Source organism: Sinocyclocheilus grahami, unplaced genomic scaffold, assembly GCF_001515645.1.
Source record: "Sinocyclocheilus grahami isolate Dianchi unplaced genomic scaffold, SAMN03320097.WGS_v1.1 scaffold863.1, whole genome shotgun sequence".
NCBI classification, from domain to species: Eukaryota; Metazoa; Chordata; class Actinopteri; order Cypriniformes; family Cyprinidae; genus Sinocyclocheilus; species Sinocyclocheilus grahami.
Genome location: NW_015506042.1, coordinates 435,224 through 460,682, shown reverse-complemented (window position 1 = coordinate 460,682; position 25,459 = coordinate 435,224). Strand labels below are relative to the sequence as shown.

The 25,459-nt window shown below is 36.5% G+C and overlaps 2 protein-coding genes across 3 annotated transcripts in view; both read right to left on the bottom strand.

Annotated features, from left to right (window-relative positions):
• The window catches only part of LOC107563224 (interleukin enhancer-binding factor 3 homolog), a 15,100-nt gene extending 6,217 nt beyond the window's left edge, over positions 1–8,883 (bottom strand). The window contains exons 1-6 of the mRNA XM_016248036.1: positions 8,757–8,883; positions 4,985–5,060; positions 2,514–2,743; positions 2,214–2,394; positions 1,815–2,129; positions 1,227–1,233 (exon numbers count right to left, since the gene is read on the bottom strand). Coding sequence (XP_016103522.1) covers positions 1,227–1,233; positions 1,815–2,129; positions 2,214–2,394; positions 2,514–2,743; positions 4,985–4,987 — 736 coding nt within the window. The 5' untranslated portion in view covers positions 4,988–5,060; positions 8,757–8,883. The remainder of the gene's footprint in view (positions 1–1,226; positions 1,234–1,814; positions 2,130–2,213; positions 2,395–2,513; positions 2,744–4,984; positions 5,061–8,756) is intronic.
• Positions 8,884–10,075: 1,192 nt separating this feature from the next.
• On the bottom strand, positions 10,076–15,521 carry LOC107563254 (prostaglandin E2 receptor EP1 subtype-like). Of its 2 annotated transcripts, XM_016248074.1 has the most exons (3): positions 15,449–15,521; positions 13,710–14,596; positions 10,076–11,333 (listed from the first exon to the last, which is right to left on the bottom strand). In XM_016248074.1, the coding sequence occupies exons 2-3, from the start codon at positions 14,550–14,552 to the stop codon at positions 11,064–11,066; spliced, it is 1,113 nt and encodes a 370-aa protein (XP_016103560.1). In that variant the 5' UTR covers positions 14,553–14,596; positions 15,449–15,521; the 3' UTR covers positions 10,076–11,063. The 2 variants fall into 2 exon arrangements, with proteins under 2 accessions (XP_016103560.1, XP_016103559.1); XM_016248073.1 differs by lacking the exon at positions 15,449–15,521 and having other exon boundaries at positions 13,710–15,160.
• Positions 15,522–25,459: the final 9,938 nt, after the last annotated feature.

Sequence of the window (25,459 nt, the reverse complement as noted above, 5' to 3'; positions counted from 1 at the left end):
TGCTTTACAAAAAAAAAAAAAAAATTTTTTTTTTTTTTTTACCAGTTAAAAATTTGGGTGGAAGTGCTTTCATAACGCACTGGATAAAAGCGTCTACCAAAATGCACAAATGTAATTTAAGCCCAATGCATTCTGGACTAACTATATGCGATGTCGTCTTAGATTTTGTCAACAATTTTCTGCCACTGTCTTTACCTATGATGCCTCAAGATGGCATCTAGGTAGGCAGCACACTATGATTAGGAACAGAGCCCTTGTGGCTGTATTTTGTGGCATGAAGGTGTACAGTGAGTGAATGTTAAAGGGAGGTTCTTCTATCGCTAAAAATGTGTATCAGTGAGATCCGAGTGTATTTGTGTGTTTGACATGGGGGAACCCCTCCCCCTCGCCCCCTTGTTTTTTTTTTCTGGGTGCACTGCCTTGCCCCTTCCGAGACAGAGAGCGTCCAGTTGGTCAAAGGTCCAGCGTCCCTAAAATTGACAAACTAGAAGGCTTGACAGAGAGAATCAGATTTTGAACCACAGGCAGCAGTAGTCAGATACACAAGAGGTATGATCAAAACGAGTCCACACTGCAGCAAAACTGATGGCTTGTGATGGTCTAAGGCAGGCGTCACTAACCGGGGGTCACAGATAGAGCTAGGCTTTGAGATCAGCCTCAGGTTTGCTCTCGATTGACCCTTCGCTAAGCCCCGCCACCCTTGGTTGCTGTTGCATCACTTATACAAGTTTTGCTGGAACCAACCACGGGTGTGTTAATCGTTATTTTTTAGTAAAACGTGCAGAAAGTGTGGTAAAACTTGATTGCATATAATTTTTGTTATATTAATTGGATTAAATTGGGACAATGCAAAGCAGCATGAGCGGCTTCCCTTTTTTTTTTTTTTTTTTTTTTTTTTAAAGAGTAGAAGTTTACAGTTAAGTGACTAAAAACTGCAAAGGGAGAAGCTTCATTTAAAAACAACTGTAAGATGGCCAAAAATTGTTCCTCTATAATCAATACATAAATAACATGTCACACAATTATTAATATTAATGTAGGAACAAACGTAGTCATTACAGATGTTTTAGGTTTTCGATTAGGGAAAAAGCAACTTTACAACTTTAAAGATTTAGTAGCAACATTTTACAGTATTTCAGCTAAAAACTTACTGAAATTACGCAAACAGAAAGAACTTCCATTGACACACACACAAAAAAACAAAAAAAACAACAAAAAAAACATACTGATAAACTGGAGAATGGCAAAAGCTGCCAAGATTGTAAAAATGGGGTTTAGCCAAAGGTCAATTGTTTTGTCTCACCCAAACAGTTTATTTCGGTATTCCCCGTATTCAACACTCTAGCCCTAAAAAAGCTCTTTAATAAACTTAAAAGCCTGCCCACAATTCTCTAAACTACAGATCCACTGAGTTACTGTGACCATATATTATCAGGCTGGGTCTAATCTATTCTTTACACTGTGTCCTAATGTCTAGCATTATCTATAACCCTCCTGCCCTCCGTCCAGCCTCTTTGAGAAAGGCTCGGTCAACAAGTCCTGGCGAACAAACCAGAGCTTGACAATACATCTGCTTCTCATTTTTGCTGCAATGCAAACCGTTCCATTTCTTCTCCATTATACGAACACATGCAAACAACAAGGTTTGTGATTTTGTTTCTTAATTCTCAGTAAGCCTTCAGTAAACTCTCCTTTTAAATACTTCAAAGGGAACTGGGTCTTATTTAAAGCTTTACCCATCACTTATGTTACTGTATATTGGGCCATCAACACTCTAACATCACACTGCATGGAACTGTGAGACTTCAGGTGGCAGTTAACATAACAATCTGTGTTACATGACTAGTCTGAACACAATATCCCCAAGCTCCATTGAAGGCCCAATAAACAATATCCCTGCCTGAGTCCATCATCCCATCTTGCTGTCTCTGGGGTTGTGGGGTGGTTAGAGGAACCATAAGGCACGTGATTTCAAACCTACCTCCGGCAGCCTGCTTCTCAGCCTCCTCCCTCACGAGAGGTGAAGTCAGATAAATGGTGAGGGTCAGCGGTGGCTCCTTAGAGTTTTTGATGACAATAGTGGCATCGCGGATGCATGGTTTAACGTCATATTTTTCTTCTGTGACGACCTGTAGGACAGATCACTGAGGTTCATGCATGTTTTTTTATCCTGCCTTTGTAAATAATGTTTAAAATTAGAGATACAGACATACCTTAAGCTGCACAGCAAGGTTCTCAGACACTTTCTTCAGCAGGGTGATGGTGGGTTTGTCTTTGCACAACAGCACAAGCTCTAGGTCAAGATCTCCCTTCAGCAGGAGACCTTTAGCTACCAGCCCCACACGCATGACTCCACGCAGGGAACGTGTGGGGTGCTCCATTGACTTTAGATCACTGGAGGACAAAATATGATGGGCAGTTACATGAGAGATACTAACACACACAAATAACTAATCACGCAGTCACAGTAAAATTACATAGTGAACAGAAAAGTCACAATTAAATATTCTCACATCTCTTTCTCGCCATCTCCATCGGACTCCGAAGCATTCACATTGGCATTTCCTTTCTCCTGCTCATCCAGCCAATCAGAGACAGCCTTGAGGGCACGTTCAGTGTGGGACACCATGTTCTGCACCCCCTCCAGCTCCTCCTGGGTGGGATAGATGGAGGAGTGTTTGGCCATCACATGGCGGTCGTCGTTCACAAAGATGCGCATGGAGCGATGACGAATGGGAGGCGGCTTCACGGAAACAAAGAGAAAAAAAAAACACGTTAATTTACATGACAAGATAAACCAAAAAGTTGTGCTGTCCAAAAGCCTGAGGTCAGTAAAACTTTTATTTTAAGAAATTAATACTTCTGTTGAACAAGGATGCATTAAATTGATCAAAAGTGACTGTAAACATTTGTAATATTACAAAATATTTATATTCCAAATAAATGTTCTTTTGGACTTTCTATTCATCAAAAAATTCTGAAAAAATGAAAAGCATATAACGGTTTAACACTGATAATATTGAGAAATGTTTCTTGAGCAGCAAATCAGCGTAGTAGAATGATTTCTGCTGCCTTGGTGAGCATAAGAGACTTCTTTCTCCTTTTCCTAATCAGTGTGACTGCTCTGTGTAATTATTGCCATATTCATATAATTAATTAGTACTATATGGAAGAAATCAGACTGCAGAAGCATTGATGTATGTATACTTTACCATAACGGCTACAAAGTAGTTCTTCAGTTTGGCAGTGTTGGTCTATATGTGGCAGAGGAATGCTGCTCCAGTTGGTCTGTAATAGAAAACAACCAGTTTTACGTATAATAATCAGTCAAAACCTATAATGCAGCAAAAACATAATTCTTTCAAAGCTGTTTAAAAGATGAAGTCAACCAAAATGTAGAACAATTCATAGTTATGGCTATATTTATTCATTCAGCAGGCACAAATGGAAGCTGATACAAGAACACCATTGTCAAAAAAGGATTTGAAGTTAAAACCCAGGTAAAGCCATTCTGATTGAGCTTCAGATTCCACACAAATCAAGGCCTAATTCATATAATCCTTCTACATGCACCATGGGAAATATTTACAGATCACAGGAGCATCACATATTCGGATCTCCATGGAAACAGTGACTAAATGCAAACCATAATATCATTCAGAGATGCAGAACAAGCAGCTCCGAACACATGAAACCTCCTTTACGCTAACCCGCTTAGATTGGAAACCCCTTTTATTTACCAGACTGAAATCTTAAATAGACATAAATTTAAAACACATGACACATGAACTAATTTCCTGCTACTGTTTCCATGCTTGCCACGCAAGTGCTAAATCAGATGTTCACTAGGGCTGTGTATCACCAGCAAAGTCACGATACGATACGCATCACGATACAGAGGCCACGATACGATACATGACTGCACTGAATTTCAACTCAGCAGAATTGAGAAAAACAGCTGTTTATTAAACACTGCTTACTATAGTGCCATTTCTAACTATTGGCAGAGCAGGCAGTTGACCTCTGCATTATGAAGGGCCTCCATTACTGTACCACAGTACAATATAGGTAATGGCATATGTTTCATGTTTACATTGTGCACTCCCCACCAGGTACAATATTCTGATTGTTTGCATCTTGTTTTTAAGCCCATAAATAATAATGTACTTGTTCTAATAAATTTATATTGTAATGTACTCATTCTAATAGGTTTTAAAAAATCATTTACATTGCTGGTAGGTTATCATTGCACAAATTAACACACTCTCTACAATAAAAAAAAAAACAATGAGAAGGGTTCTAAACTATCTTCACTGTATCTAACGCACACACGCTCAAGGCTGATTTATACTCGAGCGTCAGCAAGTTTGCTTTGAGAGAGAAAAAAAACACGTTAATTTACATGACAAGATAAACCAAAAAGTTGTGCTGTCCAAAAGCCTGAGGTCAGTAAAACTTTTATTTTAAGAAATTAATACTTCTGTTGAACAAGGATGCATTAAATTGATCAAAAGTGACTGTAAACACATTTGTAATATTACAAAATATTTATATTCCAAATAAATGTTCTTTTGGACTTTCTATTCATCAAAAAATTCTGAAAAAATGAAAAGCATATAACGGTTTAACACTGATAATATTGAGAAATGTTTCTTGAGCAGCAAATCAGCGTAGTAGAATGATTTCTGATGGATCATGTGACACTGAAGAATGGAGTAATGATGCTGAAAATTCAGCTTTGATCATAGCGATAAATTACATTCTAAAATATATAACATTATTTACAATTGTAACATTTTACAAAATCACTGATCTTACTGTATTGTTTATCAAATAAATGCTGCCTTGGTGAGCATAAGAGACTTCTTTCTCCTTTTCCTAATCAGTGTGACTGCTCTGTGTAATTATTGCCATATTCATATAATTAATTAGTACTATATGGAAGAAATCAGACTGCAGAAGCATTGATGTATGTATACTTTACCATAACGGCTACAAAGTAGTTCTTCAGTTTGGCAGTGTTGGTCTATATGTGGCAGAGGAATGCTGCTCCAGTTGGTCTGTAATAGAAAACAACCAGTTTTACGTATAATAATCAGTCAAAACCTATAATGCAGCAAAAACATAATTCTTTCAAAGCTGTTTAAAAGATGAAGTCAACCAAAATGTAGAACAATTCATAGTTATGGCTATATTTATTCATTCAGCAGGCACAAATGGAAGCTGATACAAGAACACCATTGTCAAAAAAGGATTTGAAGTTAAAACCCAGGTAAAGCCATTCTGATTGAGCTTCAGATTCCACACAAATCAAGGCCTAATTCATATAATCCTTCTACATGCACCATGGGAAATATTTACAGATCACAGGAGCATCACATATTCGGATCTCCATGGAAACAGTCACTAAATGCAAACCATAATATCATTCAGAGATGCAGAACAAGCAGCTCCGAACACATGAAACCTCCTTTACGCTAACCCGCTTAGATTGGAAACCCCTTTTATTTACCAGACTGAAATCTTAAATAGACATAAATTTAAAACACATGACACATGAACTAATTTCCTGCTACTGTTTCCATGCTTGCCACGCAAGTGCTAAATCAGATGTTCACTAGGGCTGTGTATCACCAGCAAAGTCACGATACGATACGCATCACGATACAGAGGCCACGATACGATACATGACTGCACTGAATTTCAACTCAGCAGAATTGAGAAAAACAGCTGTTTATTAAACACTGCTTACTATAGTGCCATTTCTAACTATTGGCAGAGCAGGCAGTTGACCTCTGCATTATGAAGGGCCTCCATTACTGTACCACAGTACAATATAGGTAATGGCATATGTTTCATGTTTACATTGTGCACTCCCCACCAGGTACAATATTCTGATTGTTTGCATCTTGTTTTTAAGCCCATAAATAATAATGTACTTGTTCTAATAAATTTATATTGTAATGTACTCATTCTAATAGGTTTTAAAAAATCATTTACATTGCTGGTAGGTTATCATTGCACAAATTAACACACTCTCTACAATAAAAAAAAAAACAATGAGAAGGGTTCTAAACTATCTTCACTGTATCTAACGCACACACGCTCAAGGCTGATTTATACTCGAGCGTCAGCAAGTTTGCTTTGAGTGCGCGCGACGTTGTTTCGCGTGGCAGTGTGCACAACATTTTTTTACATTTTCCGTGCAGCTCCGCTTCCGAAGATGCACGAGTTCAAAGCGACTCTAGCTGAACATGCACGTCTGTGCCAGCATTTGTGTGAAACAGAAGCAGTTTGGTGTTAAGTTCAGTCACTCACACAGATCATGCTGCGACCGAACTCAGACATTCAGGAACAAACTTTTTAGCGCTACCCCACAATTGTATCAGCTAAATAGCTTAATCGCTCAAGAACTACATTATCTTTCTCAACAAGGAGCTGGTAGCATCATTGTTTCTAAAGGAATTAAAGCCACAGCTTTACTGTTAATAGAGAAACGCGGCAAAACGGTGGTAATTCATACATACACAGCCTCTCTCTCTCTCTCTCTCTGTCGTAAATGAACAGTTGATGAATCACACTTTTCTGAGAATAGACTTGAAGTGGAGATCGCTAAACTGTAAGTTAGACACTGTTTTCAGAAAGCAAGCGCGTTTATCCACAGTGGAGAGCGAGAGAGAGAGAGAGAGAGAGAGAGAGAGTGTGCATATGGTTGCCAGGTTGATAAAGATAAGTAACACATTTAGCAGATATTTCTGTATTGCGCAAGTGTGAAGCTCTGTTTTGGGGATTACGTCTCTTTATATCAGGCAACCCTGTTGTGTTCCTCTGCGGCCAGATTATTAACAGATGCTATATTCATTCTTTTTTAGAAACCTCGCACTTTTCTACTCAATGTTAAATGTTGTAAAATTTTAAACAAATTAAGCGTGGTCCACTGCTGCACACGTGCCACAGTATCGATACAGGGCCAGCTGTATCGATACTCGTATCGTCAAATCTCGGTGACGATACATCGTCGTATCGATATTTTGAACACAGCACTAATGTTCACCAGTGCTGTTCTCACCTTTTTGTCTGGGCAAAACGTGTTTTTCATTCACAGCATGTATTCTAGAATTGGCAGGAAATGTCTGTTGATCTCACAATTTACAAGTGAACCGTCTCACGTCTGCTCTACAGCTGTGAGGCATGTCTTCTTACCCTTACTACTGCTATAAAAAGCTACAAACATCACAACTGTACTAACCCCAGGCAAGAACAATGAAAAGGAAGAAAAAAACTCAACTGGAATAAAATAAAAGCAGGACAGACAGGCTGCATTGTATTATATCAGGGGTTTTTCAACCTTTTAGATGCCACAGACCCTTAGTATTAAAAGCAAGCAACAATTTCATGCATTAAAGGCCCAATTTATATTATTAAAAAGTAATGTGTAAAATATTACTTGGAAAATATTTAGTTATATTATATAACTTGCCTATTCATTGTAGTACACTACACAGTTTGCACACGCTTGAATCATTTTTATGATTTACGTTAAATCAATTTTTAAAAAATATTTATTTAAAAATTAACACTATTATTCTCTAAAATTTCACAGGTCCCCCTAGCACGCCCTGGGGGTCCCAAAACTGCATTCTGAAAATATCTGTATTATATTTTAGAAATAAAAAAAAGCAATACATAATGCATATAATAATAATTTTGCAAATAATAATACATTTTGGCTCTAGTGGCACTGTTCTCCTCAAATATTAACGCCCTGGGGGTCCCAAAACTGCATTCTGAAAATATCTGTATTATATTTTAGAAATAAAAAAAGCAATACATAATGCATATAATAATAATTTTGCAAATAATAATACATTTTGGCTCTAGTGGCACTGTTCTCCTCAAATATTAACATGTAGCATAAGTACTTCAGCATTGACGCAAATACATTTTGGAGGAACAAAAATGTGCAATTATTAAAATCATATTTTGTTTTCACTGTGAAACTTTATATCATTGTATTATATAATTTGTGCCCATTTAACAAACAAGACGAAGCCGTCCCAGAAACTAAAATCTCAGTAGAACATAAATACTAACAATGCATCTCTTTCAAAATCAACAAACACGCAAGTTAGCTGCTGTTGTACCTAAAGTAACACAATGTTGGAAGTAAACAAGGTAAACGCAGTATACATCACAGCTGCGCGGCCATTTTAATGCAGCCAAACAATGGGGAGAGCCGTTCACCGGGCTGCGCAAACATCTAAGTTCATTTAAGACGACATTTGGTTCTTAACATGATCAAATTACGTTTGTACAGGTAAACCTGGCGAATGACGCCCAAAAATGCTTTCCAACCAAGATACGCATTTGGTTTTAAGACACGGCCAGATATAACATTACCGAATGAGATAAAATGGTCGCGACCCTCCCCCAAAACAACAAAAAACTGTCAGAATGTGTATTTAACTACATCACGAGACAGAATAAACGCTCATTTAATTCTTTCAGACATAAAAGTAAGAGAAAACCATCAAATAATGCTCAATTCTCGCTGTTTTTGTGAAATGCATAAGGAGCTAGCTGCTAATCGCTAGCCATAGCCATTTGCTATACAAATATATACATTTCTACTGCATTTAAGTGTTTAAATGACATATTTTGGAGTAGATAAAAAGTACTCAATCGATACATCTGCAGCTTAAAACACTTAAACCACGTAATATTTAAGGATATGTGTGTTTTTATCATGCACTCACCAGCGCTGCGACAAAGATGCAGCCGTCCACCGTTCAGCCGCTGTGGAGAATCAGCGTGCGCGAAGCTGGAACAGTGACACGTGATATCAGTTGACCAATAGGATCACTGGTGTGTCAGCGGCAGACGGGAATGAATGGGGAGGGCGTGGCTTTTACATTCAGAGTCAGACTGGCGACTGCTGGATCAAACACATCTTTCTTTCTTTCTTTCGCTTGGCAATGAAGGCCTCAGCTGAGAAAATGTGTCACTGTCAATTGTTCTATGCATCACATGAAGACACCGTATTTAAATTAAACAAATGGATGACTATTTAAATATGACTTTTATTCTTTTTTGTCCGATAGGACACGGGCTCAGTCGTTTGGGGGCGATGCAACACAAAGAAAACTAGGAACTAGGCAAATTACAGAAATAAGAGCCCCCCCCCCAAAAAAAAACTAAATAAAGAGAGCTGTTTTGATGCTTACTTGTATTATTTAACATAGTTTCATTTTGCAATTGGTGGAATGTGTCACTAAAAAGGTAAAACAATGCAAAAAAGAAAAAAAGAGAGAAAGATGGATCCCCTCCTAATTTGAGAAATGATTGCTTTACTTACCAAACTGCTTTTCACACTCAGAAAAAAATGTAAAATTGTAATTGAGGCAGTTCCTTTTAAAATGTACCAATATGGCCACTTTAGGTACTAATATTTACACTTTAGGAACTAATATTTAGCCTACTATGTACATATTAGTTATTAATATGTACAATTTAGGGGTAGATACCTTGTACCTTGTAACTTACTACACCAGTGACAGTTTGTATTTTTTTCCTCAGAGTGCCGGTTTTGAAAAGAAAGATAGGCCTAGTAGTAGGAAATGCAACATCCTGACATCGAGATAAAAAGAGAGATTCTTCCAGAAGTGAACCTTTATTGGTCAAAATAATATTCCATAGCTTTTCAAGATGAGAGAAAGATGGATCCCCTCCTAATTTGAGAAATGATTGCTTTACTTACCAAACTGCTTTTCACACTCAGAAAAACTGTAAAATTGTAATTGAGGCAGTTCCTTTTAAAATGTACCAATATGGCCACTTTAGGTACTAATATTTACACTTTAGGAACTAATATTTAGCCTACTATGTACATATCAGTTATTAATATGTACAATTTAGGGGTAGATACCTTGTACCTTGTAACTTACTACACCAGTGACAGTTTGTATTTTTTTCCTCAGAGTGCCGGTTTTGAAAAGAAAGATAGGCCTAGTAGTAGGAAATGCAACATCATGACATCGAGATAAAAAGAGAGATTCTTCCAGAAGTGAACCTTTATTGGTCAAAATAATATTCCATAGCTTTTCAAGATCACAAATAACAGGGCAAGACACAAATATACAGATACTAGAACACTGAAACTGTCATGCACATGTAAAAGTTCTGCCTTTAGGTTGCAGTGATATTTACACTATTTCTTCATTATTTGACTTTTATAGACTGTATGTAATACTGTATGTGGACTATACAGATTCCTGAGCAATAGCTCTGAAGCCAAACAAAGCTTCATGTTCAAAGACATTTTGATGAATTCACTATAAGCATCACTTTACAATGAATCCTATAATGAATCACCAAAAGAGAAGGTGCATGTTAATCCTGAACAACTGCAAACTAGCTTATTAAATCCCAGACCCAAACAACATTTATTTTCTTTGCTCCTGTGACTCCTCTTGTCCTCAGAGTCCTTTTTCTTGTAGTTTACATGGAAACTAAGGGTTTTATTTTTTTTAAAATATAATAATAATAATTGAGGTGACACGCAGAGGGCATGTTTGCAGTCCATTTCACATTGTCATTTATCAGACTCACTCTACAGTGCAACAGTGACTTCCAACTTTTTCAGCAGCCTCGGTTCCAGAATATAAAGTTATTCAAATACATATTTTTTATACATATATTTGTTGCATGGAAACAGAAATTTGCAAATGAAAACCCCAAATTTGGCAATTAAATGTCAAAAATGGAAGGTATGTCTAGAACATTCATTGTTGCTAAAGTCAGTTTCTTGATGGAGAAAATGAATGGGATTTTTACTTCCAAAACCCCACTGTGCTCAATTATAATGCCTATTGAAGTCACTGCAGTTCCAGAGCATCACTTGCATTACAACTTCCAGTATGATGCTGCTTCATCCACCATTCAAGCAATAGGAACTTACATCTGCCTTCAGTAATGCTGCAAAATAGGATGGTTAATAACATCCTATTTTTTCCTTTTTCCCAGTCTCTTCCACATGGTAGAACTCATATTCTGGAATCCCTCCATCAGTTCCGATTAATTACACTCTTCATGGAGTTCTGGAAGGAGCTGATCTCCCACCGCCGGAATGTACTCCCTTTAAGGTCACTGCGGCCGGTGGTTATGCGGTAAATCTTTTTTAGGACGGCCCGGCGTAGAAGGATATAGACCCAGGGGTCCAGAATCTGATTCCAGGTGGCCAGACGGACTCCCATTACCATTAAAGTCCTGTAGGTTTCCAAATCATCCCCCATAGAGCCGCTGTACGAGCGGATGACAGACATCAGACCGAAGATCTGTCAGGAAAACAGAGAAAGTTAGTTGTAGTCAGTGGATGAAGCAAAATAAAGTCATGGTATAACAGCAAAAGAATAGTAAGGATTAGTCAGAACCCAGATCAAACAGCCTAGAGGAAAACTGCATTGATCAGAGGTTGCTCATTCATAGCTCGTGAGATAAAATAAATCCTCGGTTGTGATTCATCCTCACAATTCAGGTCTGTTTTGACCCCCGAAGAGATACGTAAATATAAAAAAAAAAAAAAAAGCATGGCTTTTAGTATGGGAACCAAACTTTTAAAGTGTGTCAAGAATCATGTAATTTTTATAGATTTTTTAAAAAATCTGCTCACAGAATTTGTTCTTTGAAGATATGTTCATATTGACATTCTTTGACTTTTGGCAAATCTACACACAGTTTGAGACAGCTGACATATTGTGGGGGAAATATGTGGAATTAATAGTTTTTTTCCCCTCAAAAATCTGAGAAGGAAAGTTTGTTTTCTATTTAATCTTATTGCGAAACAATTATGACAGTACATAGATCTCATTTGTGATTTGTCTTTCAATGGTATTCCTACACAGACAAACTTAAAAAGTCTTTAAAATAATAAAATTGTTTTATTTTATAATTCAGATGTGTATACAATTAGATCTTATGTCTGTTCATAGAAATTTTTATCAAAGAATTCTGTATTTTTTTTAAAAGTATACTTTGTCACTTGACTTCTAATATTAATATAAATATATCTAATATAAACTGTATTTTCAAAATGTTTTGATATGCATACTAATCGTATATTCTTTTATTACAATTATATGCTTGGATCCTTCAATCTTATGATTATTATTTGTTTGCATGTGAGGTACTTCAAGCTTATTGTAATGCTTTTTTTTTTGATCGGTCCTTAATAGACAGACAGGTAGACAGTCATGGTCAATGGCGCAATAGCGGTTAAGTTAAAAATAACGGTTAAAGGGGTCATATGATGCGATTTCAATTGTTCCTTTCTCTTTGGAGTGTTACAAGCTCTTGGTGCATAAAGAAGATCTGTAAAGTTGCAAAGACTAAAGTCTCAAATCCAAAGGGATATTCTTTACAAAAGTTAAGAGTCAACCACGCCTACCTAAAACAGCTCGTTCTAACACACCCCCACATGTCTACGTTACGATGTGGGAAGATTTGCATAACGCCGCCCAAATGTTCACGCAAAGAAAGAAGGTGTAACTTTTATTCTCACTGTAGTATTGTTGCCGCTGCCGCCATGTCGTGAAGACGCTGTGTGTTTCGTTGTGAAAGTGAAACTACTTTGTTTGGCCTTCCAAAAGAGGACGATATCTGCTTCGTCATGCCTGGAGCTGATCGGTGCTGGTTGCTGAGGAAATACATCAACTTCGCGCTGTGGATCGCCGGATCGGCTTTCACCGTTGACAAAGCGGAGTCCAGTCCGGGGTCGTCACATGTGGTTGCCGCAAGCCCGCCGGCTGCTGCCATTCTCAAGCCCACCGGCCTCCGCTCACTCAAACCGGCCTCCGCTCATTCTAGCCCGCCATGTGTGACGCTGTATGTTTCGTTGTGAAAGCGAAACTACTTTGTTTGGCCTTCCAAAAGAGGACACAACTAGAAATCAGTGGTTAAGTTGTATTTATAACACTGTTCCAGAACAGTTCAACCCAAATATCCAGATGTGTGCAGCACATTTTGCGGAGGATGAGGAATGTTTCCTGGGAGAGTAGCCTACAGTGCCGGTGTCTGTTTCTATAAAGTGGGGCAGTTCCAACTTTGCAAGGACAGTCTGGCGCTTCTGACTCACAGCCTGTAAGTACGTTTTTTATATTTAAAGAATTTGCCACTGACGATTCAAACGCGAGTTTTGAGCAGTTTAGAGTAGCACTTGTTGTTTGTCGTTTCTCCAGAAATGGTTTTATGTTTACGCAGCGCGATACGCAATGCAACGCATAAAAAGACAGTATAAGTCATTATAATCAGTAATTATGTCCCCACTGGATGCAACAAATGCCTCGTTTGTAATGGGTTTGATTGTTTTTGTCTTGTCACGCCGGGACACAGGGCATCATAGTATGTTAAGGGGCGTAACATTTCCGTCACACGCTTGAGGTATTTGGCCAATCACAACGCACTGGATAGCTGGCCAATCAGCGTACACCTCGCTTTTCAGACCGATGACCTTTGTAAAAATCGATGCGTTTCAGAAAGGCGGGACAAAGCAGAGCAACAATAATGTACATTATGTGGAAAATAATGTGTTTTTTTAACCTTAAACCGCATAAACACATTGCATTACACCAAATACACAACATAATGTTATTTTTAGCAAGGTCATATGACCCTTATATGAAGTTAAATGGTTAGGTTGTAATGGTCATACTCACCAGCAGAGGGCTCCAGCAGATGCAAGAAGTGACCATAATGCCCACCAGCTGTGCCACCATCTCAATGTCATGTGATTTAGCTGATCTTCGGTGGCACTTCTTCTTGCGCAGACGGGCGATCACCAGCGTCACCCCGCTGATGGTGTTGCAGACCAATGCCACGGCCAGTGCGGCCAGTCCCAGTCCGGAAAACAGCAGCACAAATATCACGTCTGTGATGCTGGTATTGTCCAACACATTAATGAAGCACCAGGTCCCTGGGAACTGGTAGATGTATGTGCCCAGGTGAAAGAAGGGCAACAGTGCTACAGATAAAGCCAACAGCCATATCATCACCAGCACTATCTTGGTGTGGGCCGTGCAAACCATACGGGCATGCAGGAGGGGCCGTGTCACACCCATGCATCGCTCCGCCGCCATGACGCATCCGAGAAACAGCGGGCACAGGCCGAAGAACACCATGCTGCCGCCCAGGAAATGGCAGGTGGCGTCGGATTGGTTACAAAGTCCTCCGGCGGTCCCAGAAATGTAGAGCCGCAGAACCAGAGCACCTGGAATAACATGACCAGCAAGGTCCGTAGCCACCAGAGAACTGGCGAACAGGAGGAACGTGGCTTTCGAGCGCTTCCGCAGGCGAGCATACGCTTTAGCCAGGATGATCAGCGCTATGATGTTGGAAACGATCCCCAGGGTCATGGACAGGCCCGCTGCCGTGGGGTTGGTTGTGGTGTTCAGGTTTTCCCTACAGCGCACCGGTGCCACTCCAAGCACCTGCTGGGTCTGATTGCTGAAGCCTTCATCCACATGCAGGGCTGAATTGTTGCAGTGTTGGACGGCTAACATCTCCAGGCTATGGGACGAGCACCATTGAGCTTAGAGACACATATCTATAGAGAAAAGAGCATATAAGTGCGCTTAAGAAAACAGGGCATTTAAGAATCTTTAATTAGCAAACAACCTGCAAACAAATATGTAAAAATAGGAATACTGCTTATTTTGGCCACAAAGTTCATCCACTTGGGACAATTTAATCAGTTAACAAGCAAGTGATTACTTTCCTTCCTGTATTTTTTCCTTGTTTATGCACAAACATTCATTGAGGGACCTTATGTCCAGAGGTCTGAAATGATACACTGACACACCTTTCAGAAAACTTTAGTGAATAGGAACATTGTTTTTGCACAATTTCCTCTCTAGGGTACATGAGAAAGCAAAAAAAAAAAGAGTGCAGTACAAATTTTCAACACTTCTGACCATTCACCACTGTATTAAGAAGAACTAAACAACTGTTTAGTACAGAGATACAGAGACAGCCTAGAAAGAAGAAAAAAACAGATAAAAAAGCAAAAAAGTACAAGTAATGTTTATCAAATGTAAAACGCTTTGCCAGGAAACCTAAAAATGTCTAAATTAACACACACACACACACACACAGATATCCCAGCAAAGTGAGCGCGTCTGCCTACGCATATATATATATATAAAAACATATTTGCATTGTATTGCAGTTTAAAACGTTTCAGATTTATAATCGCAGCAATTTGAATAACTGTACACTTTCTCTTTGACTTTTTTTCTGCTACTTTAATATTTTATTTGTTCTGTCACCTATCAAATATATATAAATATCACAAATCTATTTGACACAAATCATTTCAATGCAAAATGAAAAAGAAAATAAAGAGAGATATTTATCATTTGAGACGCTTTTTAGATTATCCAAGACTGGATCACCTCACCTGAAAATCTTCATCTTATATCTTTAACCAAAAAAAAACAAAAAACCACACACGCTCCTTGACACAGTCCTTGAGAACCGAAAGGCGATATCAGACTCCCCAGTTTAAAACGTTTCAGATTTATAATCGCAGCAATTTGAATAACTGTACACTTTCTCTTTGACTTTTTTTCTGCTACTTTAATATTTTATTTGTTCTGTCACCTATCAAATATATATAAATATCACAAATCTATTTCACACAAATCATTTCAATGCAAAATGAAAAAGAAAATAAAGAGAGATATTTATCATTTGAGACGCTTTTTAGATTATCCAAGACTGGATCACCTCACCTGAAAATCTTCATCTTATATCTTTAACCAAAAAAAAACAAAAAACCACACACGCTCCTTGACACAGTCCTTGAGAACCGAAAGGCGATATCAGACTCCCATCATCTGTTTAGTCCTAAGAGTCTTGTTACTTTTTCCTGAGAAGAAAAACGTATTCCAGTACGAATAAAAGTGTCTAAATATTAGTGGTCAGTAGTATTAGTGGTCTTCATTGTCTGAGAAAACGTCACGTAAACCTGAATTAAACAGACCAAACACGTAGAGCGCGCGGCGGACTGTGGAGTGACCCGCGCGCTGCTGTATTTATAGAGACTCACAGCCGCCGCGTCTGCACTGTAAATAATGATGAGTCGCTGCGTCTCACAGCAAAGTGAGCGCGTCTGCCTACGCCTGCATGGGGCGTCATGGACGCGTCTAACATTTTAAGTATCATGAGCGCGTGCAGTAGCCTATATGCGTACACATAGATGATTCCCAGATATGCTTTTTAGGTAGGCAGCAGACTACTTTTAATCATCATTGGCGCGCTGTAGCAGTTGTGGACATCATGGATTTCAGCCATGGTATTTTGTAGTAATCTATGATGCCCGGAAATGATGCTCTCTGGGTAGGCAACAACACACTAGGTTTTGAGCCACATTAAGCTTGGCAAGTGAATGAACAGGGCGCCCTGGACCTGTCAGCTGAAAATATAGTGTCAAATGTGAAATCAATAATTAGCAGCATTTCAATGACTCATTATAATGTACAGCTCAGTCCTTCAGTTTCACATCATAGGATGTCCAGGCCTGTTTCAAGGTAAAGTCAAATATTCAAAGCAGATTTTAACAGCATTTTCACAGTTTTTCATGAATTGAATCAAGGCTTATCAACTATAAGCAGATAAAGTCCAATATTGTCAAATGGATGAGAGTTTGCTTTGAATAAATGTTTTTGCATTTTATTGGAGTCCAGGATTGGACAGGTCTGGGATATGGGGATATGGGGACATGAGACCAGATTTACAAAACAATCTTTAGAACTTCTTTTTAACCACTATTTTCTTATTTTCTAATTTAAGAAAAAGGTAAAAAAAAAAAAAAAACAATTCTGAAAGTTGTTCTTAAGACAAAACTTTAGAATTCAAATCCTTGAAAAGAATCTTCTTAAATATCATTCTTGTTAAACATACTTAATCATTGTTTTATTTACAAAAATAAAAAAAAACAATTATTGTGAAGGATAGCTTCCAACTTGTCTTAAAACCCTAAAGGTAAGACGTTCAATGACTTTATTGTTTAAAATTAAAAATTCATCATAAACCGCCATAAATAGATATATAAAGCAAAACAAGTCTCTAATTATTGAAGAGTGCAGCAGCTGGCCATAACTGGATGAGGGCAATCAAGTGAATCTAACAAAAGACTTTTTGACCTGGTACTGACTTTTTCCAACAATTCTGAAAGTTGTTCTTAAGACAAAACGTTAGAATTCAAATCCTTGAAAAGAATCTTCTTAAATATCATTCTTGTTAAACATACTTAATCATTGTTTTATTTACAAAAATAAAAAAAAACAATTATAGTGAAGGATAGCTTCCAACTTGTCTTAAAACCCTAAAGGTAAGACGTTCAATGACTTTATTGTTTAAAATTAAAAATTCATCATAAACCGCCATAAATAGATATATAAAGCAAAACAAGTCTCTAATTATTGAAGAGTGCAGCAGCTGGCCATAACTGGATGAGGGCAATCAAGTGAATCTAACAAAAGACTTTTTGACCTGGTACTGACTTTTTCCAACCTAATTTGGCACTAAACAGAAAGACTCAACAAATACTTGCCCATCACGACTGAAAGGGGTGGCCGGTCTTCATCTCCTTTAAACACTCTGAGGAAGAAATAACCATATGATATCCCTGTTGAATACCTTTCTTTTATTTATATATAAATAAATATATATATATATATAGGCAATCAAGTGAATCTAACAAAAGACTTTTTGACCTGGTACTGACTTTTTCCAACCTAATTTGGCACTAAACAGAAAGACTCAACAAATACTTGCCCATCACAACTGAAAGGGGTGGCCGGTCTTCATCTTCATCTCCACTCTGAGGAAGAAATAACCATATGATATCCCTGTTGAATACCTTTCTTTTATTTATATATAAATAAATATATATATATATATATATAAACATCTTACATCAAATGAAAGAAATTAACATATACAGCCCACACCAAGATCTTCAATTGTGTCTGTTTTTCCACATTCTTTATAGCTTTGCAATTTTTTCACAGTGTTGCTTCCATGAGACTTGTGCTTGCAGGACATAAACTACAGTTTATGAAGAACGTGACCCTGAGAGGCGGTTTCAAATGCAGGCAAAAAATGTTCATCTGGTCATATTTTTACTGTCAGCTCAACACTTATTTTTTCAACACGAGTTCTAAGTCATCTGGCGCACATCAGGCAAACTTGTGTTTTTTCACCATAGGCAACTGTGGTCTCATGGAAAGGATTGCAGGAACACCTTGGACTGTGGTAAAGGAACATGCACCAGAATTTGATTACCCTCCATTCCCGGAGGCTTTCCGGAGCGAGAAATGCATAAAGATACAGTTCAGATAAGAACATAGGTCTAATGTTCTCTTGTAACCTTCAGGAGAAGGAGACGGCTACAAAACAGTCCTCCAACAGCAAAGAAAAAACACATTTACATTTAAAATACTCTTTTAACCTGTTTGCATTCCACTGTACCACCCACGGAACATTGTATATTTAGGCACATTTTACAGGAATACTAAGGGGGAAATCAAAGTAACAGCATATTCAAGCTATGCATTTAATCACTTCATGTATTCATGCTACACTTTAAAAAAAATAAAAAAATAAATAAACAAACAAATTAATTAATTAATTAAATTAAAATGTAATCAATTTTAAGGACATTTCCGTTACCTGTAAAACCAGTTTTGGGGGTAATGCATTACAAGCAACGTGAGCTACGTAATCAGATTACTTTTTTACAAGTAACTAGTAAAGTAATGCATTACTTTTAATTTACAAGAAAATATTTGAGTTACTTTTTCAAATAAGTAATGCCAGTAATGCCATTTATTGACTAACAGCTAAAAATAGAACTTTTTTTAAATATAAAAAACATACAAGCAAGCCCAGCTCAGATTTAAAAAGTAATGCAAAAGTAACATAACGCATTACTTTCCATAAAAAGCAACTGAGTAACGTAATTAGTTACTTTTTTGGGGAGTAATGCAATATTGTAATGCATTAAAAGTAACTTTCCCCAACACTGTGTAAAACACAAAACAATGAAGTTAAAACACCTGTAAAAATATGACAATAATCAATACATAAAATTCCTTTATAATAAAACAGTACATCGTGTACTATTTTCTGGATATTTTTACAGTATGCTCTACTGTTTGAGCTAGACGAAGACAAATAAATAAATAAATAAGTCTCTTAAACAGAACTGAAATTCCTGGGAATACGTCACCTGATAAAATGTCTTCAATGCAATGTAAGTTGCTTTGGATAAAAGAATCTGGCAAATGCATAAAGGAAAACTGATATTAATTGGGAGCAAATAGGAATTTTGGCCACATCTCCTGCTTCTCAGATGTTTTTTCTTGAGAAAAGAGTTTCCAAAGAGAGACTAATTGATTTTTATTTCCCTAATGGAATTTCGGGAGACAAATCAGACACAAAGTTGATAATGTATATAAACAAAACTGAGAACTCCTATGAAATAACATCTTCTGAGCAACATTTGACTCTTACATTTCTAAACATCTTCCTACAGTTTGCTGACATCAGGCATTTGCTGAGGATTTGTTTGTGCTGATTGACTGCACCACATCTTCATACAGCACCACAAAATTGCAGGCCGTCACCCAAGCACTTTCCTCTGGTCATTAAATATGTGAAATCTATCTGAGAGAAGACTTTATCCAAAGTGGATCTGGAGAGGAAATGAAAGTGGATGAGCAGGATGAATGTGCTAGAATTAAGTGCTTTGGAACCTAAAGCAAGAATCAAGCACAGTCAATTACAAGTTTCACACATACAAGGTCATTTAGCTGGCACGTTGGTCCAAAGCAAGTGTCACAGCATTTATTATAGGAGGGAATCCCACTGGAGCAACATGAGATGGGGTGTTTTTCACAATGGTGACGACTGACGGCTCATTCCCTGTGGAGATCGAACTGGCATTCATCTGACTTCCAGCCCTGGGCTTTAACCAATATGCCACATCTTCAGGTTTGTTTTGTTTTGTTTTTATGCTAAAAGCTGTAAATGGACTAAGTACTGCAGTGACTAATGACTTCATTGGTCTCTAGTGAGGAGAGTAAGATAAACGATCGGCTATGACGTTGTCATCGGCTTTTAGGCCCACAAAATACACCATGGGTGAAATTTCACTCATCCATTTGTCTTACGAGAGGAAATAATCGGATATTAAAGGGAAGCACACACACTTCGGAAACGGCAGAAATGGCATTTTAAAAACAAACCAGACTTTTAGATATTCTAAAGACAATCTGAGTGCAAGTTTCTATGGTAATCTGATAACTGTATGTGACTCTGTACCTGTTTTATCATCTAGATAGAATTTGTAAAAGTATTCAGAAGCAATGTTTTAAATGTAGAGTTAAATCAATCTTTGACATATTAATGACAGTGATGCTGGCAAAACATTTTAGATTTTGACTTACATTGAGAAAATAATCATCCTATACTTTCAGAAAAAAAGCTTTCAAAAGCTTTCACTGGGGCAATACCTTTTTATAATACCTAATATTGTACATATTAGTATCTAAATTGTACACATTTGTACCTTTTAAAAAGGTACTGCCCCAAAGACAGCTTTCGTTTTTTCTGAGAGTTTGGTGGATTTTCTCTGCCCAAAAAACAATACTGCATATTTTATGATTAGTACCTAATAAGTATTTAAAAATAGAAGAAAAAAACAACAATACTTGAAAGTAAAATTCCCACGTACCCAATTATGTTTTCCAAATTTCACTTTGAAATAAAGGATACACATTTCTAAATTAGCAATTTGGAGTATCAGTATGTATGAAGAGTTTGGTTCCAAAACGCTATAAATCCATTTTGATTAATTTGAGTAAAAATGTGTTTTCTTTACCAAGAAAAGTAGCAAGATGAAAACCACTATTTTCTGTTTCAAACTTTCACATAGCGTCTTTAGGTTATAATAACATTAAAAATTCAAATCCAGATTTTGATTTTCAAAGATTTATAAAACGTAATATTTTTCCCCAAAATGCAATAAATCCATTGAATCAAGTTATTTTTCATATTGAAACTGTTGAAAATACACAACAAAGTAAGTTGGTCCACATGACAGCCTCTGAACTTGGTCAATACTAATCTTATTAATAGCTTACGTTTTTCCCCCACCGCAGAAACCACCACAGGTTCATCAGTGTTGTCAAAATTATTCTTTTTTTTTAGGGCTGCACGATAAATCGCATGCGATTGTCATGCGCCGGTTCTGTGATTAGTAGTAAATCTCCATCACGTGCTTTCAGATGGAGCGGCATTTAATACACAGAGCCGTCAAGCTATGCAATATCGCGTTCATAATCGAAGGCGATTCATCTGCGATTATGAACGCGATATTGCGTAGCTTGTCAGTTACTGTTTACAATGTGTGGAATGGTGCGCTGTGATTGGTTGAGTGGATATATCGCATTCTGCAGAGAAGGGAGACTGGCATTTATCGCGGTTTGGAAAGAAAGGGAGAAAACATGACAGAATAACTCGGTGGATATCGCATTTTGCGTAAAATTAAAAATGGACTTTTCAATACCGACCAGATACAATACTGATTTTGGGGGGAACTCAGTTAAAAAAAAAAAAAAACTAAAGCACAATAGGTCCACCCTGTTATATATAAATATTTGTTGATTACTTTTTAAAAAATATATTTTTGGTAAATTTTTTTGTGTGTTCATGTTAATCTTCTGCTAGATTATTTTTTCCAAGCTAGTAATGGGCTTTATTAGCTTAAACGTCTACCTTGTTAAGACCCACCCTGTTACACAATGTTGCTCTGTTTGAGATAAAACAAAAATAAAAATATTGAAATAAAATAAAATAAATAATGAAACAAGAAAATTTATTAAATACCTTTTTTTACACTGCACTGTAAAATGCCATGTAACAGGGTGGATAAATTTCCTGGAATGCTACGTTTGAAATGCTAAATATTTGGTCAGGATTATTAGGTTATACCAGCATGAGCCTTACCAGTGTGTTTTTCTGACATTATATCCCTCTGACATTCTGACATTATATATATAAAAAAAAAAAACACACACACATATTAAATGTTTAATTTTTTTTTCAACAATTCTTCTCAGTCCAAAATCAACTAAGCTGTTAGAATTACCCAAAAACAAATGATAAGCTGAACTGATACACTTGAAAGTGATATAAAAACCTCCAGCCATTTTCGCCGAGGGAATTTTTCTAACATAACTTAAAAAGACCTTTAGATTTATAGACATCAGAAATGTAGATGGAAACCTGACCTAGAGCAATCTCGTCAGAGAATAAAAAGAGTTTGAAGCTTGAACATTTGATGTGCAACTTTTTGGCTATCCATATTTCCTCCATTGGGATGTTCGGCTGAAAATATAACCTCTGCGGGACAATGATGGGTGGCAAGTAAATATAACTGGAACATGATTTAGAATACACATGTGATCCCTTTAAAACTGATGCATGATTAGAGATTCACACACAAAAAGAACTACAACAAATGAGTGGGAAATGGCAAATGCCATTACAAATGCAGAAAATGATCTCACCCCGTCACAGAATAATAGACACGCTGGTATTTCACAAGGGAAAGTTTTTGCTTTGTGGAATGGAGGTAAACATTTGAGAATTGGGACTGTTTAGTGTCAAACAATGGTTTTATGTGCAGTGACACTAGCCTGTCCGGGAAATAAACAACACAACTGACTGGAAGCAATTGAGCTTTCTGAGCCTATCTGGCGGTCGTATGGGTGCAATGGGGGCACGATTATGTGTAATTTCCTTATTATGAACTACATTTTGTTGCACACAATCAATAAACTGAAACGGAAATTGCATGTTTGGCACTAAAAACTGAATAAAGTAACAGTCATAGTGAAAAACTGTGACGTAAAAAGGAAAAAATGATAGTGTTGAGTGGTAAACATATCAAGTGCACTATGTAATCGCATTTTGCGTAAAATTAAAAATGGACTTTTCAATACCGACCAGATACAATACTGATTTTGGGGGGAACTCAGTTAAAAAAAAAAAAAACTAAAACACAATAGGTCCACCCTGTTATATATAAATATTTGTTGATTACTTTTTAAAAAATATATTTTTGGTACATTTTTTTGTGTGTTCATGTTAATCTTCTGCTAGATTATTTTTTCCAAACTAGTAATGGGCTTTATTAGCTTAAACGTCTACCTTGTTAAGACCCACCCTGTTACACAATGTTGCTCTGTTTGAGATAAAACAAAAATAAAAATATTGAAATAAAATAAAATAAATAATGAAACAAGAAAATAAATTAAATACCTTTTTTTACACTGCACTGTAAAATGCCATGTAACAGGGTGGATAAATTTCCTGGAAAACAACACAGCATTTTTAGAGTGTATATAAATACATAAAGTATTAAAGAAATAAATAGGCAAGCATTGTCAAACACAGAAAACAAAATATATATGAATGTTAATATATATAATATGAATTAAGTAACTAATAATTATAATCATATATATATATATATATATATATATATATATATATAATATAACAAAGAGTGAAAAATTTAAGGGGGTCTGAATACTTTCCGTACCCACTGTATATATATGAATGCATATAAAACATTCAAGTATATTTATATAAAATATATGTATATTATATTTTAAATAATATAAATCATAGCATTTGTACACTCAAAATATTTATTGACAAATGACTGCTATGATATTTAATGTGAAAATAAATGTGATTTACTTAATTTACAAAATGCACACTGACATCAAGACTGTTCTCTATATTATTTGCTATTTGTTTTTTTAGATGACATACAATTAAGATACTTCCTTTAATTAAGATCTAAAAACACAGCACATAGCTTATTTTACAGTCCTCTATCAGTCAAATGCACATACCCTTTATTAAATTGTGCAACATGAACTAAAGGAAGTACTGTACATGTGACACAAAACCACTTTCTTTGTCTCTCTTTGTTCGGTTTGTGGAAATGAAGAAATCATTTACTGCAAACTCATCTGCCAAAAACCCTTCCGTTTGCAATGTGTGACTGGCATGTATTATGTGCTAGACACCCTTGTGTATCAGCAAAAGATGATCACGAACTGAGACGGTAGCCCTTAATGCATCAATATCTGTAAACACACAGCTCACAAATCTCCTTTAGCACCCTGAATGATAAACTCCTTCAGCTGGGCAGGTAAATCAGCTGCGCTACACTGTGAGCTCCTGATAAACAGCCCATCCTCTAAATAAAGTCATGCCACTGCCAGCTCCAAGAGCCTCTGCTGACAGCTACCAGAAATAGCCGTAGATTTATGACTATGAAGATTAATAAAGCGATGTCTGAGAGGAGCTACGGACTCCTGCAGCTTCCAGCAAGGGCCTCTGGTTTAGTCACTGTAACTCTCGTCTTGCTGTAATGTCCTGTTAAATGTTTCATTGGCCTCTTAGATCAGTCACTGAATTGTTAATGCGAGGATTGGTGTGTGCTGTAGATCTTTAATGAATGTTTTGGGTTTGGCACAAGCTGTATTGACAGTATACTCAAGATTATATATATATAAAAAAATCAAACTACAAACAATTGCATGTTTAAAGGCAGCAATGCACACAGAAGGTATTTTGTCAAAGCACTTATAGATGTGTGTTGTATGAGTGTTTAAGTCTAAATCAGTCTTTTAGCATTGGAACAACTGTTTTAGAACTTCTAGCAACAATCTTGTGGCTGGATTTTCCTTTACAGTAAGTAATCAGTCTCTTTTGTTATTGTTGAGCAGATCATGTGAAGTTTACTGGCTTTACAAGAGTTGAAAAATACATGTAATTCTACACAAACTAGGTTAGTAAACCGTTTAAAGTCTTGTGGTTATACTTAAAAAAAAAGAATCTGTATTCTAACATTTATTCCAGTGCTGTGGTTTGCTCCTTACTCTTGTTACATTAAACCATGCGTTATTGTTAACTAAACTATATACGTTTTAATTTAAATAATGCTGAAATGAAGAGGAATAAAAAAATAAATAAAAAAAATAGAAACAAGGTTTTCAAAGTAAAGTTAGTAAGTAATTGATAGTGATATAAAAAATATTTTCTCCAAAATCCAAACAAATGAAATGCACAGAAAGTATTTTTGTCTAAAGACTTATAAAAATATTTAAAAAAAGAAAATAAAGTAAAATAGTAGATTAGAAAAACTTTAAAATTTAAAATGCTGCCTTCGCAACTAAATGAAATAAAATGAGTTTGAGTTGAAGTATTAAAATGACTAAAACTGAAAAATAAAGAAGGTAAATGGAAATATTTAAAAAATGATCAAAAATGACAATTACTAAAACTAATATAAAATGACAACATTACTACAAATTAAATA

Coding starts and splice junctions, on each gene's coding strand:
- LOC107563254 (XM_016248074.1), bottom strand. CDS start 14,552: ATGTTAGCCGTCCAACACTGCAACAATTCAGCCCTGCATGTGGATGAA. Junction 11,334..13,709: donor TCTGCTGGAGCCCTCTGCTG/GTGAGTATGACC, acceptor TTTTCCTGACAG/ATCTTCGGTCTGATGTCTGT.